General features: G+C 40.7%; 3 protein-coding genes across 3 annotated transcripts in view; 2 read left to right on the plus strand and 1 right to left on the minus strand.

The window, feature by feature from the left end:
• Positions 1–264: 264 nt before the first annotated feature.
• LOC308173507 (homeobox protein Hox-C9-like) lies at positions 265–2494 on the plus strand (the record flags this gene model as incomplete). The annotated part of the gene is made up of 2 exons (XM_080548537.1): positions 265–862; positions 2229–2494. Exons 1-2 carry the CDS (start codon positions 271–273, stop codon positions 2492–2494), a joined length of 858 nt encoding a protein of 285 aa, XP_080404663.1. The 5' UTR covers positions 265–270.
• A 511-nt stretch (positions 2495–3005) lies between these two features.
• cdk4 (cyclin dependent kinase 4) overlaps positions 3006–17500 on the minus strand; it is a 359603-nt gene continuing 345108 nt past the window's right edge. Inside the window, exon 10 of the transcript XR_013937867.1 lies at positions 3006–3021. The gene's annotated coding sequence lies outside the window, so the exon portion shown is untranslated. The remainder of the gene's footprint in view (positions 3022–17500) is intronic.
• LOC308173508 (homeobox protein Hox-C8a-like) lies at positions 6662–8158 on the plus strand (the record flags this gene model as incomplete). The annotated part of the gene is made up of 2 exons (XM_080548538.1): positions 6662–7112; positions 7776–8158. 2 exons carry the CDS (start codon positions 6662–6664, stop codon positions 8156–8158), a joined length of 834 nt encoding a protein of 277 aa, XP_080404664.1.

The raw sequence follows: 17500 nt of genomic DNA on the forward strand, positions 1-17500 counted from the left end.
AAATCATATGTGGTCAATCCGGCTAAATGATTGGTCATAAAACAGAAATCCTGTACATAAACAAGATCTTAGGGTGCATCACTGTCCAAAGGGGTGCTTGCGCATTAATCGACTGTATAATTTGAGAGTAAATATAATCACGTGATGCCAGCGTTGGCCAATGAGAGTCGAACAACCCCGGGTAGAAATAATTACCTGGCCTGATTGTTCTAGGGGTAAGATAAAAAATAAAAAAAAGTACACATACACTCCATACAGTATAATAATCTGATGGATGTAAAAGAAACGGGAGCCGCCATCGTCATGTCGACCACCGGTCCCGTAACCAATTACTATGTGGACTCGTTGATAAACCGTGAGAGCGAGGATGCGTTATTGGCGTCGCGATTTTCAGCTCCCGAGCTTCTCCCCGGGACCGGCGGCTCTCGTGCTGCGACGACACTACCGGAGTGTTCGGAATTTCCCTCTTGCAGTTTTGCACCAAAACCCACCGTCTTTACCTCCTCCTGGGGCCCGGTCCACTCCCAGTCATCAGTGATCTACCACCCGTACGGCCACCAACCTCACATCGGAACCGACTCCAGATACGTTCGCTCGTGGCTGGAGCCCATCTCTGGAGCGGTATCCTTCAGCGGGTACCCGGCGAGCAGACACTACGGTGGTCTCAAACCCGAGGGGGGTTTCCATCCAGAGCGCCGAGCCGGAGACAGCGGCATCGCCTCGAACGGACGCGGATACCCGGACTATTTCTACACCTCCCCCGTGGACATCCGCGAAAAGACGCCGCAAACTGTCCCTTCCACAGAGTCGGATGTTTCGGCCACTGCGAAGCACAAAGACGACAAGCCACAATTTGACCCAAGTAAGTGGAAGCCATCCATGGGCCCGTTTACAACCGAGTCGTATGTGTGTAAGGGGGGGGGGGGTGTTCGTCTTCTTCCATGGGTCTTTTTTGCTCGTTTTATTTGCTGTCCGACGACTATAAAACGATATGATCGTTCCTTTCCCTTCCCTTTGAACGAGGGTCCTTGTGGAAGGGGCTGTTAGACAGTGTTGGACAGGACAACTGCCAATCCCGCTAAGGTTGTAAAGTGGCTAGCGGCTATAAAAGAGCTATAAAAATGGGGAAACTCTGAGACAAGCTTTGTATATCGGCGAGATCCGAAACAGCCGAAGCCCATTCCACATTCTCACGTATAGCCTATAAACATACACAAACAATTATTCAAGTTTGATATAACTTAACAGTGAACTCAGATGTGAATTATAACATTGATGCGAACTATAGCCTATGGCCTTATGTTATTACTAACTATAATTATTCAGGCCATTTATTATTATTATTATTATTAGTAGTAGTAGTAGTAGTAGTAGTAGTAGTAGTAGTAGTAGTAGTAGTAGTAGTAGTAGTAGTAGTAGTAGTAGGTAGTAGTAGTAGTAATAGTAGCCTAATAGTAGTAGTAGTAGTAGTAATAGTAGCCTAATAGTAGTAGTAGTAGTAGTAGTAGTAGTAGTAGTAGTAGTAGTAGTAGTAGTAGTAGTAGTAGTAGTATGCATATTATTGTTATTGTTATGATTATTATGATAATTATTACCGTTGCAGAAACCACCATGTTCCTTTCACTTTAGGATGCTTATGCCGTTGCTATTTTAACTTGACTTAAAGTCAGCCAATAATGGCTCATTGTCCAGTTGTTGTTTTTAGTCCATCCTAGTGAATATTCAATGAAGCATTGGTCCACACAAGGAGTCCACACACTTTTATAGCTTCATATCATAATACGATGAGCTAGTGCAAAGGTGCGACGACGTGTCCTCAACATTAGCTCGTAGTGTGACCAGCTACAGGCCACAGCAGAAGGAATGCCACGGCGAAACACACGTAGGCCTATAGGTTGCAGACCTGCCGAGACTTGAAGCTAAAGGCTTTTAAAATATTTTATGGGCCAATAAAGCAAACGGGCGCACTCACAATTTTACGACTCAGTCCCGTTCTAGCACTGTTGACGCTCTTAAAAGATGGATGTCCATATAAGAGAGATGCTTATTTGCAAATATGCATGAAAAAGCATTGAAGTCGCACTTGGCAATGTACATGGATTAAAATGAACCATGCCTGATGTGGTGGGGGAACAAGAAGGGCTAGTTTATTTGGCTCACTATGTGTTGGGGTGTTTATAAAAACGCTTGAATGGTTGTTGACTTGTTTCTGTTGTACCCTCTTACAGGCAACCCGGTGGCGAACTGGATACACGCTCGTTCTACCAGGAAGAAACGGTGTCCTTATTCTAAATATCAGACTCTCGAACTCGAGAAAGAGTTTTTGTTCAATATGTACCTTACCAGGGACCGTCGATATGAGGTCGCTCGGGTTTTGAATCTGACCGAGAGGCAGGTCAAAATATGGTTCCAGAATCGGCGAATGAAGATGAAGAAAATGAATAAAGAACGAAAGGACGAAAACAACAGAACAACGGAAACCAATGAGCCGTAAAGTGACGATATATGGACACATACATTTAAAAATAATAATAAAAAAAATATGAATGCTTCTCAAGGTCTGAGGACAGCGGGCTCTTAACGTAGCCTATCTGGTCTGATAGGCCTACATTCATGGCAATGAAGCAGATTTAGGTCTCCGATGTGACTACGATGCATATTCTTTGGACTATTTATTCTTTATGACGGTTTCATGGTCAAACGATACAAGATAAATAATACATAAAGAAGGTTCTAATCTACACAATAGGATTACAGTGCTTGAATGAATGACCTCTGCTTCTATAACAAAACCTGTGTATTTTTGTAGATGTTGCATCTTATTGAAATGTTAATTAAGATTGTTTTGTACACCCAAATAGAACAAATTATTTGAACCTTTATGTGGAATATAGATTATTCTGTCCTATATGTTTTTTTATATTACTTTTTCTCGTCACTACAATTTAATGTGATACTGATAGGTGATTGTGGCGACCTCTGAAATATCAAAAAATAATCAAATTCCCGTTGTCTGTTCCCCTGTCTGTTCGTTGTTATTAAATGAGGTAACAAAGGCCTTCCGTGTAACTATGTTCACATATGTAAACACATGCACACACACACACACACACACACACACACACACACACACACACACACACACACACACACACACACACACTTCGAGATGGCTTGGAGATTGTAGACTTGTAAACTATACCAAAATAAGGTAATCGGGATAATTAGCACGCCTTTCTTTATTTTGTATTAAGTTCATATACAAATAAAGGAGAGTCAGACACTCAACTGTCAAAGCAGTTGACTTTCAACCTATTATTATTATTCCATCTCTTTTTCCCAGGCCTAATTGGCTACATGTTTCCTGGCCACTTCCTCGTATTGTAATGTATATTTGTTTATGTTTTTGGGGAATCGATCAGGAAAATTATGATTTCTGACTATTGTAGGCCTAACTATAGTTAAACACAGACATTACACATGGCAGGCTACACAAAGCTTCTGAAACGCATTTGGATAGTCAAACAGTGATGTTTTGTTTTTACAGCCACACAAGGCGCGCGTGACTCAAAGATGGTAGGCCTAATATGTGGTTCGGTCATGCACCACGTGAGGTGTTTTAGTTACTTTAAAACTCAAGTTAAAATGTAGCCTATGATGATTTCTCGCAAGATACAACCTATATTGAGGGCATTACAAATTGGTTTACGTTCATCTAATGCATGCATATAAGGCAAAGGCCTAGGCTTTGAACGTGCATTAGCCTCTAAAGGCCTATGGCTTAGTTGGTGTTCTGTTAAAGTCCAGATAGTTAAGTGTCGTGGGTATGTGAGATTCACCAACAACAAACGACGACACATTTGTTCACCCTTTGTGTCATTGTGCTATTTTTGGACACTCTTTAGACGCCGAGCTCATTTGCCGCGTCATCTTTTGCGCGTTGTAAGGCGCGTTGATTTGAGTAGGTGTGTGAAGTGCAGAAGTGCAGGACTATCTTGTCTGGCGTTTATTTTTTTGTCTTGGTTGCTCGACTAAATTGCCTTTCCCCTTAAGGTGCCACAAACTATACTGACAGGAAGCAGAGATTTTAAAGCCCAATATAGTTGGACATTTCCGCCGCGGAGCACAGAGAGATGTGGGGGTTTACAACCCTGCTCCGGGCCGCGCTGTTTGTCTCGAATGCAATCTAAACAAAGCCAACCCGGCAGAGCTGGCTAGACGTCTGGGCTAAATTACTTTATTGTTCTTATTTGAGGCTATGGCGTGCTATTTCAAAGGAGTCTTATTGCACTTGTTTTTTTGTCTGCTGTAAACGCGTCTCCTTCCCCCTTCCTCCCTCTTTATTCCTAAGAGAAGATGACCACCTTTAAAAGGGACGAATTCCACTTAATTTATTCCAATGGCAACCACGGCAATATCTCATTGTACATGGTCCCCTCTCGAAGTGACATTTCCGTTATTCCGAAATAGAATCTGAATCCAACCTTTAAAGGCTTAGGAGTATGAGATCCGTAGCTTACGTATAGGCGTTTACGGACACCAACATAACTTTACTAGCCCATTCGCCTATAGCTATAATGCCATCACTTGACAAGGGCTATTCGAATTAATTGTAACCTATAGGCCTACCATGTGGGCTAATTGATATAATAACAATTTGAATTCATTGTTCTTCTTCTTCTTCTTCTTCTTTTTGTAATTACTATTATGCAAAAACTATTATGAGGTTATTGTATCTATTATTAAAAGAATAACAAATCTATAGCCTACTTCTTGGCACTAGCACACATCAACAGCATGCTTACAATAGTAATAATATATCAGCAATACTTAAAGCAATACAACAAACAATAACCAATATACACCCTTCCAAAAGTGATGGAAATAGTCTACCGAAATGCATAATATTTGCTACAGCAACCAGTAATTCCATTGTTGTTGTTGTTGTTTTGTTGTTTTGTTGTTTGTTTGTTGTTGTTGTCTTAATAGCCTGCTAGTGGATATTATGTATCCTGATAACTCCTTAATGGAGGTCTCATAAAGTCGACACATCGCCTTCTAACCCGAAACCTGAAGAAATGGTGGCTATAAGCCTACACTTTTATTGTTATTAGAATGCGTGCTGTTTGAGAAAGGGTGAACAACTTTAGGAGATGTCTACACATAATATTTCACTAAATGTTATAATGCTAGGTTGGTAGAGGAACTCATGGCTCATTGTTCAGTGCGGCCTGCAACACACACACACACACTACAACACACACAAAGAGCCACTAGATGTCGCTGTCGGTTAAGCATTTAACATTTTCCAGCTCTGGTCATGTTTACGTTTTCTATTGGAAGCCTTGAAGAAGATGGTTTCCTTGTGGGTTTTAATATGGTTCACAAGCACAGGTTATATAACCTAGACATGGACAACAATTGGGTCCTCGCTTTCAGCTATTAAATAGGCGCTACTGTAAACTACTGTATCGATGTGTCTTGTTTTAATAGGACAGAGTTTTCTGTCTGTGACTGTGTCGGCAATGTCTTTCTCTTTTCCCCTGCCTAGACTTATGCTTCATTTACTGTGATTAATATTGTTTCGTTAGACTACAACAGATCAATTTGAGGACTGAAGCGTTTTTGAGGACTGAGGCTCATGCACACATAACTTAATATCAATGTCGTCTTATCTTTATAACCCTTTACCACATTATAGACTGTAGTTTGATAGTTTATTATGTCTGATTTGATCAAATGAAAGACAAAAACAACACGGAACATGTATTTAACTTTTATTTCATTATGTTTGACATTTGCAATTACTTTGAAGACACCTCCCCATTATTCCATACAACTTGAGCAATATATTTGGCAATACAAAACATTCAGCCTAAAAGATCTTCTGTGTAATAAGCAAATATAGGCTAATCTACATATAGGTATATCATGACAGCAGTTGTACAGGATCTCGCGCGCGCGTGTGCGTGTGTGTGTGGGTGTGTGTGTGTGTGTGTGTGTGTGTGTGTATGTGTGTGAGAGAGAGAGAGAGAGAGAGAGAGAGAGAGAGAGAGAGAGAGAGAGAGAGAGGAGAGAGAGAGAATGTCTCCTCTTCAAAGTAAAAACTAGTCTCTAAAATGATACAGAAGACAATACAAAGGAAACCTGACACCTGACAAAAATCCATTTTTTGTTGTCCTTATTCTGAAAGCAAAATGCCCAGTTATTTCCAGTCGTCTGTTTCGGGGGTCCTGTATAGACTGATCATGCCGCGAGAATGGGAGGGGGTTGAAGGTTGGTTCGGAGAGAGGAGGGGGTCGATGTCGTGGAGGGGGGCAAAACGCGTGTGACTGTGTGTCGATGGGGCTAGCCAGCTTTAGCTTATAGCACACATCCACCATTCACGACATAAGTCGTATTTGAAGCTTCAAAAGGGAAAGACAGAGAAAAGGCAAAGGACGCAGGCTATTATTGGGGGGGGGAAAGACAAGACAGTGGTGGAACAGAGGGGTGGATGACGAAGAAGGCTTTATTGTTTTCATTTAATAATTTAAACCTGTATATATGGTTTTGTGATTGTAGCCTATGTATGGGGTTTGGAACAGGACTAAGGCAATAATTGCATGGAATTGTCGTCAACGAATTACTTCAGCTGTAACACTGATCACAAAAAAAAAACATGAGCTCCTATTTTGTAAATCCTCTATTTTCAAAGTACAAAGGCAGCGAGACGTTGGAACCAACTTACTACGACTGCAGGTTCCCTCAGAGCGTCACTCGGAGCCACGCGCTGGTGTATGGAGCGGGTGCGCCGCCGGCACCGGGCTTTGGGCAGCACCCGTCCCATCACGTCCAGGACTTCTTCCACCACGGGACGCCGGGAATCTCCACGCCAGGTTACCATCAGCAGACTCCGTGCGCCTTGGCTTGCCATGGAGATGCCACTAAATTTTATGGGTACGAAGCCCTTCCGAGACCAACGCTTTATGGTGCCCAGCAAGTAGAGGCGAGTGCAGTGGCGCAATACCCAGACTGTAAATCGTCCAATGGCTCTAACCTCGGAGAAGGACAAGGCCACCTAAATCAAAACCCCTCTCCTACTCTAATGTTTCCATGGATGAGACCACACGGTGAGTAAGGCGACGTTATTGTGTGTGTATATGTGCACCATTGTATCATTTCCAGGTTAATGCGTGCATGCGTGCGACTGCGAGCCAATGTACACGGTGGTTATGTTGTTATTTTTTTACTAGGCTACTGGGTTTTCACTCAGTGAAACTGGATCGGTTATGCAACCCGCGATCACACAATGATTCACTCGTCAAGAGAGCTTACTTTGTTTACAGACTCATTTATACGCGTTGATCTGCCTTGGAGTCATGCCATTCATGCACGGCGGCTCTGTTAATAGCCTATAAAAATAGGTACCGTAGATAAATAACAACAGTACACTTGGCATGGTGTTTATCGGCCCTATCCATTGCTTCCAAGGGGAGAGGCTAGACGGAGAATGTCCAGTAAGCTTCAGGGCATCAATAAACACAACAGTGATATGGTTGAATTGTGGATGTGTCACCTAACCTCTGCGATGCGATACGCATGCAGACACTGGACATGTTGTGGTTACTCAGCTCTCTCAACAACCACCGCTGCTACAACCACATAGTGACACACACACACACACAAAACATTGTATGGCATTGCAAATTACAGTGCGTATAGCTACTCGTGCGTAATGTGTGATCATGTCATATACAGTTCTGCCGAATTAATGTGCTCTTTCCATTCCACAGCCCCCGGAAGACGCAGTGGCCGACAGACCTACAGTCGATACCAAACCTTGGAGTTGGAAAAGGAATTCCTTTTCAACCCCTACCTCACCCGCAAGCGTCGGATCGAGGTGTCTCACGCTTTAGGGTTGACGGAGCGGCAGGTGAAGATTTGGTTCCAAAACCGACGGATGAAGTGGAAAAAGGAGAATAACAAGGACAAGTTTCCGGGACAGAGAGGCACAGAGGCAGAGGCCGAGGGAGAGGGTGAGGGAGAGGCCGAGGGGGATGCCGAGGGTGAGGGTGAGGGTGAGGCCCAGGGCGAAGATGAGGGCAAAGACGACGGTGAAGATGAGGAGGGAGACAAAAAGGAAACTGCAGAGGAAGAGGACAAAAAGAGTCCTTAAAAAAATAAGCTTTTCTTTATCTGATTATATTGCTTAAAAGTTCAAACACAGTCCTGGGGAAGGGAGAGGAGATAAGACGGAGATGAACATGGTGTTACTGAGTCAACAAGTGAGATTATTAAATGCTTTAATGACACAATTAAAAAAAGAAAAAAAAAGAAATGAAAAAAAACCTTTCCCCCCTTCACTACCTACTCCCAAGATGATGAGACAGAAAAGTCAGCTCTGGATTGCCGCAAATTGCCCTCTATGTACACGAGGGGGAAAAAACCTGCATAACCCATGGAGAACACATAAAGCACTTGGCTAATACTCTCATGTTCACAATCACAGAATGCTCAACCGAAGAGGAGGCTTCAAACGTTTTCAACATGTTCTCTCATCCGGGGGAAATGTTTTATTGTCCATGCAAACAAACTTTATAGCCTAGTGTTTGGTGGTGGTGGTGATGGTGGTTGAGTGTGTGTGTGGGGGGGGGGATTCTCGAAATTCTGATTTACTGTATGCGAGTGTGTGTGTGTGTGTGTGTGTGTGTGTGTAGGGCAGTGCCAAATTTGGAGAGTCATGACAATGCTACCTTACCTGGGAAATTGCAATATGAATTCTTGGTTGGAAGGTACATTTCATCATATTGAGTATTTCATATTGTGTCTCAAATTTCAGTCTAGTCTTTTCAAACATATAAAGTGTGTATTGTAATGTAGCTTATTTAGCAAATGTTGTGAGTGCCGAGCTTTTGATCGCTATTATGTACTCGGATCTATCCAATCCAGTTTCACAACAGTACACAAAAGGAAACACATATTTACTCTCAATATGCATACCACTTCTTTCATGAAATACAATTTTATGGAAGTTAAACATTCTATATCATAAGAAGGTATAGCTTTTTTTAATGAGCCAATTGGTTTGAATTTACCGCCATCACTCACTACCTAGAGGCCTATAGGTTTAGGTGCACTTACAGGTGATGTTAAACTACCTAATAAATGTTTTATCTGACTAAGACCATGTTGACCCACACACGTTGCCACACAAGAGTGGCAAGGAAAGGCAATATTATAACTAAACATTGCCTTTGATTGAGCGGGGCTGTTAGCCTTTGTGGCGGTAACCCTATTTATCTTAGAAAGTGTGCCAGTACCATATAGTCAGCTGGACATTGGTGTCCCAACAACTTAAACTGCCTAAAATTAGCACATTTATTTAACCAAGATGTAATAATTGAACGAAGAATTGTATTCTCATAGTTCATCGGCTACTAAATATCGTTACATATTGAGCTGATGCAATAGACTCGTTTTTTATTGCACTGATTATGACCTATGTATGTCTTCGTATGTTGTTGTATAAATAAGCTTGATTTCTTATTTGTTTTAAGTTAAATGAGAGGGTATCGGTTCCACGTGCACACACCCTTGACATGAGATATACTAAATAAATAAATCCAATACAAATCTCATTCTTCATCCGTCTCCTCATCACTTCACACACACACACACACACACACACACACACACACACACACACACACACACACACACACACACACACACACACACACACACACACACACACACACACACACACATTGTATCAATATCACAATATGTACCCATCGTAATCTCAACCTTACCTCCGCCGTGTCGTAACAGGGCTGATCTTTTGAAGTGTTTCCTGGAAGATTTCCAACAGAAGCGCAAAATTGCATTATATAATAATACCTTGTATAGACTAAACACGGGTATAAATAATACAAATTAGGCCCAATAAAAATGTGTGTGTGTGTGTGTGTGTGTGTGTGTGTGTGTGTGTGTGTGTGTGTGTGTGTGTGTGTGTGTGTGCGTGTGTGTGTGTGTGGGTGGGTGGCTGGTTGGGCGCCTATACCTCAGATTCACATTCAGATTCAATGTAATTCTCATACAAGTACGAAGACAACGAAACGCAGTTCGGCATAGTGCGTAGTGCAAAAGCCATACAAGTATGGACAGATATATGTATAGTGTGATATGTACAGACAAGGGCGAAGATATGTCAAGTTAAGACCTGTGCAGTTGATAGGCTATGTACAGAACAAGAGCGATGGATATCAATAAAATATGTACAGTTAAGGAATATGTACCTCTTCACATCATGATGATTACACCATTGTACACCACAGTAATTGTCCAAAGGACTTCTAATAGTTTAAACAAATCTGAATCAGTGTTATGTAGATAGACTAGTGAAATTAGTAGCCTAGTTAAATAGATTTAACTATCGTTAATTTCAATGTAGCCTATCATATAGTATATTATCATCTGTTGTTCAGATTAATTAATATATTTCCGAGAATTTACCTTATTTCAAACAGACTCTAGTATAATCAAATAACGTAAACAAAGCCTCGAGTAAAACGGCCGAAATTCTGAAAATCTCCTTGAATTGTTGCCTGTTCCACATAGGCCTCTGTGTAAAATATATATGTATAGGCTTTATTCCCATTATGTTAAAAAAATGTTTGTGTGTTTAAAATAAAATAAAATAAAATAATCTTGCCTTACTATTGAATCACAAATAAGATTTTAACTGGACTCAATTGATTGTGCATGCAGTGTGGTATAGCTTCTTTCCAACTAGACTTATTTCCAACAACAACAACAACAACAACAACAACAAATACATAACATGTAAACAGTATAAAATACATTTGATTCGCATCTTTGGTTAATAGGCTATAACGCCGTGCTCTTACAGCCTTTCCTACTCCGTAGGCCCTGAAACATTACACAAATTAGAGACGATTATTTTGGAATATCTGTATAGCCTGTATCTGATGCCAATGTTGCATAGCCTATCATTCATTAAGGCTACTATTCCTATTGTTTGTGTAAAATTACATCAAATATAACATGTATGCACTCACCGGCTGAATCGACGCTGCTACATTTGCGAGCTCAGAGGACATTAGTATTACCTAACGTTTCCATGGCTTACCGACCGTACAGCCCTCTTGACTTGAGTCTTACTATGGTCGATTTGTGTGTGTTTACAGCCGAAATTCCGGAAGTTTTCTGTAAGACTAGCGATTGTCTGCGAGCATTGTCCACCCCGTCCCCCTTTGTACTTATATTGCTTTAAGAGGAGACCACTTCCGAAATAAGGTCGTAACACCTGTAAACTTTATGGACGGCATATAAACTCAAGCCCACTAATAGTGTTCTCAGTGTAAGCCTCTACAAACAATGCAATTGTTTGCTCTATTTAATCCCAGTATTGGTTGTAGTAAAACGTCATTTTACACAGTTGTGTATATAGGAAAAAATTAAACTCAAGATAGGCCATCGATGGTGGCCTGGGGTTGTCCAGTGGTCTAGCACCGCGGCCTACGTGTGCCCATGTCTGCCCATGCCCTGCCTTCACGATATCTGTTCAATTAAAATGAAAAATATGAGTGGGACTGTCCCACTCAGAAAAAATAGGCCAAGATATAAGAGAGAAATGCGATGGAACGAGCTCGAGTGGTATACAAAGTAATCTTACTGAATTAAAAAGATAATGCTCTGATGTGTAGACTCATTACGCATTGCTCAGAACAAAACGTTAATGACTGATGCTGAGTTCGATTAATCATTTAATCAACATTCTGGTCCATAATGATATCATGTTTTGTTGTTATTTTGATGGGAAGAGGAACGGGCCATGTTCATATATTTTCAATCACTTGTAAAGTCTAACGCCCTCTTTAGAACAAATCGGTTGTTATCAAAACAAAAACTAATTTGTAGGGGTAACGGTGTTGACCATTGAGTGCAAGATTAAGGCTATATGCATAGCTCATTGACCATAAGCCTATTGTAAGTACGGAGAGGAAAGACTTCTCCCAATATCATATTTATTTCGGTCGCCAAAAACGATGTTTCCAGTTGAGTAAGCCAATGCAAATGACACAGTCATGTCAAATCAAAGCGTCACCAGGTGTATCTGTCCGCGTTGAGCATCAACAAATCGAATATAACCATCAAGATTAAGTTGTCCGCAGGTGCATCGAATATGGACTACATGATCTAACTAACCAATAAAAACGTCTGCACTGCATGCTTTTAAAATACTGAGTTATTCAGTCAACGTTTCGGTCCCAAGACCGTCGAGCTTGCGGCCTAAATATAATGTGTTTTATCAAGTGATCAGATCTAAGTCTGTCTGTGGAATACAGTCAGAGTCCCTGCCGAGGCAAGTGGTGCAGCTGTAGCCTGTCATGTTTACGCGCATGTGTGCCAGAGGAGGGTTGGTTGGTGTCTCTGTTGGATATGGATACATCCGCCGTGGAGTTACGCACTGCACTAAAAGTGACTAAATCGCTATTATGTTACAATTACCATTGTTATTGGTATAGCTAGATTGTTTGAGTAGTATTGTAGATTAAACGGTCGTAATATCACATCAAATCAACACATTTTCGTATGAAGATGAATGTGACATGAATATATTTCGTACACGACTGTTTCAGATAAATGAATGAATGAACTATCCTATAATCTAACTTAAAAGAAAGAAAGGCTGTAAATGAAAGTTACCCGACAATAATGCACGAAGAATGTAGAATCTACACTTATGAATTGGACATGTCTAGAGTTGACACTCAATAGTTTAGATGTGTGAAATGTTTTGTAAAGGAAGAGATAGAGAATGGGTCGGCCAGTGAGGAAGGAAGGGGGCGCAACACATTCCTGGTTGTTTGGTCGGAAATTTACAGCTCAGTAATAAAAGTTTACGACTGAGTCGGAACTTGGATTGGCTGTGGCTCGTCACGTGACTCTCCCTCCATGAACATGAACTTTATGATGTTGTATCTTCCCCTGATCAGCGGCTTTTACAATCGGTACACGACCCGCCGGTCCCCAAAGCAACAGACATTTCGCGTTTTTATACAGAATTGGTTTCATGTTTTGCACAGCCGTTTTTCTTTAATTGGTTCCCTTCTCCCCTCCTTCTCTCGTTTTATGACTCTCCGGCCCTATCCAGCGCTGCTGCCCCCCTCTGTCTCAGCCCACCCCACGCTCGCTCATCGCCGCTTAGAGAGAAGTGGAACCATAGCCTATCGGTTCCTGATTGTGGATCGCAATAGTTTGAATACATTCCCGTTTGTTCAGCTATGGTTTAACAGAATACTATTGGATATTTTCAAGTTGGGTTCATCTCGGTCCTTTGGTTTCCCTCCCGCCCTGGTTGTCGCTGGACCAGTAAATGTGCGTCACTGGTCTCGTCGAGAAGGAACGTGGGTAAGTTTGGGTTTCTACGATCCTTATTGGTTTAAAATTCATCAAATGGTCCGGGGCCATCGGATACATCTATGTAACATATATTTGCCGTCACTGCATGGGATAAAAATGAAAACGATTCCCAACGAGCAGGTTATAGAATATGATATGCATGCAGCTTATCTTAATGGATGGTCAGCTCTAAATGAGAAGTTACGATAATGCTCTTCACCGACAGATAGTAATTGTAACTAACGTCTGTCAGTTATCGTGTAAAATTGAGAAAATATATCTATTATAATCCACGGATTCACTACGGGGTAATAAACAGTGTAAGCAATACAATCATCGTGGTGAGATAAACTGATTATTTCTGACCAGAACCTTATCTTTCGTAAGTAAGTTTCTTTCTGTCGGCCAAGTTACTCCCGTGTGCAATCTGCAGTGAATCAAAATGGAATAATTCCTGATAGTATAGCTGCAACCCACGTGAGTAATCAATTCCACGATGACAGCGAAAGATGAGAGGGCCATGCAGTGCAATGCAGAAACTAAACATACGAGCCTCATTAAACGGTTTGAGCCCACGAAGCCTCCTGCTGGTGTGTACATTGAGAATGGGATGGTCAATGGTGGTGGTTACGTTTGTATATGTATGTATGCATATATGTATATATGTAACATGTACATACGTATGTTACATGTAAGCATGTGCTTTACCCTGCCCTTGTGTCATTGTTTTAAAGTAACCTCCGTCTTGTTTTTTTCATTTTGGATGTTTGTGTCAGACTGATGTCAACATGCGAATGACAGTGATGTCATTATTAGCCTTGCTCTGTTGTCATGCCTACCATGCCTCACTATCTTCAAAACAAAGGTCGTGTCTCCAGACCTTAATGACGTGTGTCGAGACCTTAATGACGTGTGTCAATACGTTGTGACACACTGAGATGCATAGCCACACCGTCACCTAATTATGTTAACTTTATTCATACTATTTGGAGAGAAAAAAACAAAGCAGGAAACGATAGTGGAGTTGATGGTTGTTGTGTTGTCCATCAAATTAGACATTAATTCGTTTATTTGGTAGTTTATTTAAATGATTCACACTCACACAACACCTTTATCATCTTAGGTCCATAAACAATTAACGTATTGCAACAATGAAGCAAAACAAAAAGTTTAAAAATGTATGTCTGTATGTCATGGACAACAAAGACACATTTGTTGTATTAGTTAGCAAACTTTAATCTAAAATAAATATTCATAATGACCTAAACCAGGCCAATTTTATAGGCCTTAATTCCCAAACTTGACATAACCTCATTCCCTCATCCAATATTTACAGTCAACACTGCCACCTAGTGTTGGATTTTAAAACAATTTAATAAGTCTCACTCCCCATAATGTGATCCATTCCGTGTGTAGCGATTACATGTGTGTTAAAGTCACGTTGCTTTATATCCACCATTTTATCCATGACGCAATAGATAGGACAAAGGAGTTATCAGAAACTGTTCACTGTACTGTGCACGACGGTGTCCCTTGTTGGGAGAGAACTGGACAGGTTTATATTACCATGACGCACCTAGGTATAGCCTATGACACGTGGCAAAAACCGTGTGACACTGACTAAAGAACCCAATAGTGTTTACATTATGAGACACTAGGTTTTTTTCCGTTTAAAAAAAAAAGAAATTACACTTTTTATACATATGATGATGATGATGATGATGGTGATTGTTGTTATTGTTGTTGTTATTATTATTATTATTATTATTAGGATAGTATTATAATGCTGTTGTTGTAATGGATGTAATGGAGGTGGTTTGGTGAACCGTTCTCGCGAGTTCCACCTTGCCTGAGACTTACGGCCTAACACAGTTGTGATCCAGGATCAAACCTTGGTCACACTTTCACACCGAGATACAAAATAAACAGGATCCCGTTATTGCCTCATCCAATCGAGGTTGGTGGAATGTGTTTTCAACATGTGGGGGAGCTTAATCGACATAATAGCAATCTAGACAAGACGGTTCCAGTATAGGCTATAGCCTATGACTGGGGTGTGGGTTTCTTATGAAAATATTTACTTCAATGGGAGCCAGGTGAGCCTTGTGTCATGGTTGGCAATGACTTGCAAATGATTACAACGAAGTCAAGCAAGCCCACCATTTAATAGGCTATACTGCCACCACTAGAAAAACGTGGCAGCCCACCACGATGAACAAACGTGGCAGATAAGGAATGTTTGTGGGTTGCCAAGAATTGTCAGCTTTCTTCTATCGTCTATTTTAAGAAGCTCGGACCGAATCCAATACAACTGTGACAATTGTTTGATGATTTTCGTGCGTGTATGTCAATAGAAGATGTGCGCAAAATTCCATAAGCAATAGACTAGACATCATTTTTAAAGAACAAAGCGGACACGCATGTGTCACATCAATATGTTACACATGTCTCAATGGAGGACACATATAGCCAATTCAATCTTCATTTGTTAATACTGTATACGACCGTTTATAATGCTGCGATAGTTAGTCTGTCTGAGGCATGCACCAACGTGTTATTTTGAGGGTGAATTGCATCCGCTCCTTTTATTGTTGCAGTTCCTCCGGCCTCCCGGGGTTTATCCAAGGACACATGCCTTCAGATTGTCCTTCCGTCAGAGCTGGGGAGACAGAGAGAGAGAGAGGGGGGTGTGAGAGGGTGTGAGAGGGTGTAAGGTTATTCGATTTTATGGCTTTAGTCAACATGTGAAGGAAACTCTTTGTACAAGGGGAAATCTGTCATCCAAAAACGCTGAATATACACGTATACTAGGACTACAGACCTATAAAAATAAAAAAAATTGTGTGCAGACTAATTGAAAGCAACAAAATATGTTAACATTCCCCTCAGGTTTTTTATTAAAGTGAGGATATCTCCACAAGGTAGCTGATGAACTTTATACTCTATACTCTAACCACCATAACAAACAATTCAACACAATCTCACAACCATATCGTGATCGAATCCATTCTGTTATATTAGCCACAACACAAGTGGGCTTAAATACACGCCACAAACGAGGCCTGCGTAACTGTTGTTTTGGAAGCGGTTTATTGTTCATTTATTGTGCTGTAAAACTAGGGGGTGGAAAAGTGCACTTGTTATACTAACGAAATTGGCGAAAGGCTACTCTGACGTTGCACATTAAATGCATGTAGAAATGTAGATAGAATAGAGTAAACATGTTATGTTTAGGGGTAGCCTACATTCAGTGCTTTATCAGCAAAATACAATAATTTATAATACGAAAATGAATTGTCGGAGTGAGCCCGCCCTAATATGGAGCGGAGGGGTTACCAATTGCAAGTCAAGCCTGGCACATTGTCGGTGTTTTATTGAATTTAAAAGTCGCTACAAATCCAGTGCGCCATGTGATTCATGGTGTTCAGTTAAATTGCTTTAAAAAAATATGTATATGGATATTTGGAACCTACCGCTTCAGTAGGCCTGTTATATAGCCTAATCATATTTTTAGTAATCTAAATGTACATCGAAATTATTATTTAGTTTAGTTTAGTTTATTGAATTATAATATAGTGTATTGTTACCATTATTATTATTAACAATAATTGTAAACAAATACAATTATAATTATAATAATAATAATAATTCTATATAGGCCTAGGCCTATACACTTAAACAGCATATTTATATGAGAGAGCTGTATTGTATTAATAGCTAATTATATATTGGAATTTTAGGCTGTAGAAGCTATTTTGTGCATGCAAGATGTTGTGGTTCAATACAATTCTGCCATCAGTGATGTAACTCGAATTTACTTTTTACTTTCACTTTTTACATAAGCTAGATACATGCACAACTGCCAATTAATTAATAAATGACGGTTGACTAGGTTTACTGTGCTGGATGGGTTTACTGTTAGCGTATAATGTCAGGGAACAAATAGGCCTGCAACATTTTCAGAAGAACAGTTGGTCACTTTCTTAATTCCAAATGGCTTTTTTTTCAAGTTAGGACTATTTCGGACACCATTTCGCCCTGTGTCGAGCGGTATAGTTCCAAACTACCAGTTGTTTGTCTCTCTCAAAGG

The sequence above is a fragment of the Nansenia antarctica genome (genome assembly GCF_963989245.1).
Source record: "Nansenia antarctica genome assembly, chromosome: 18".
Taxonomy (NCBI): Eukaryota; Metazoa; Chordata; class Actinopteri; order Argentiniformes; family Microstomatidae; genus Nansenia; species Nansenia antarctica.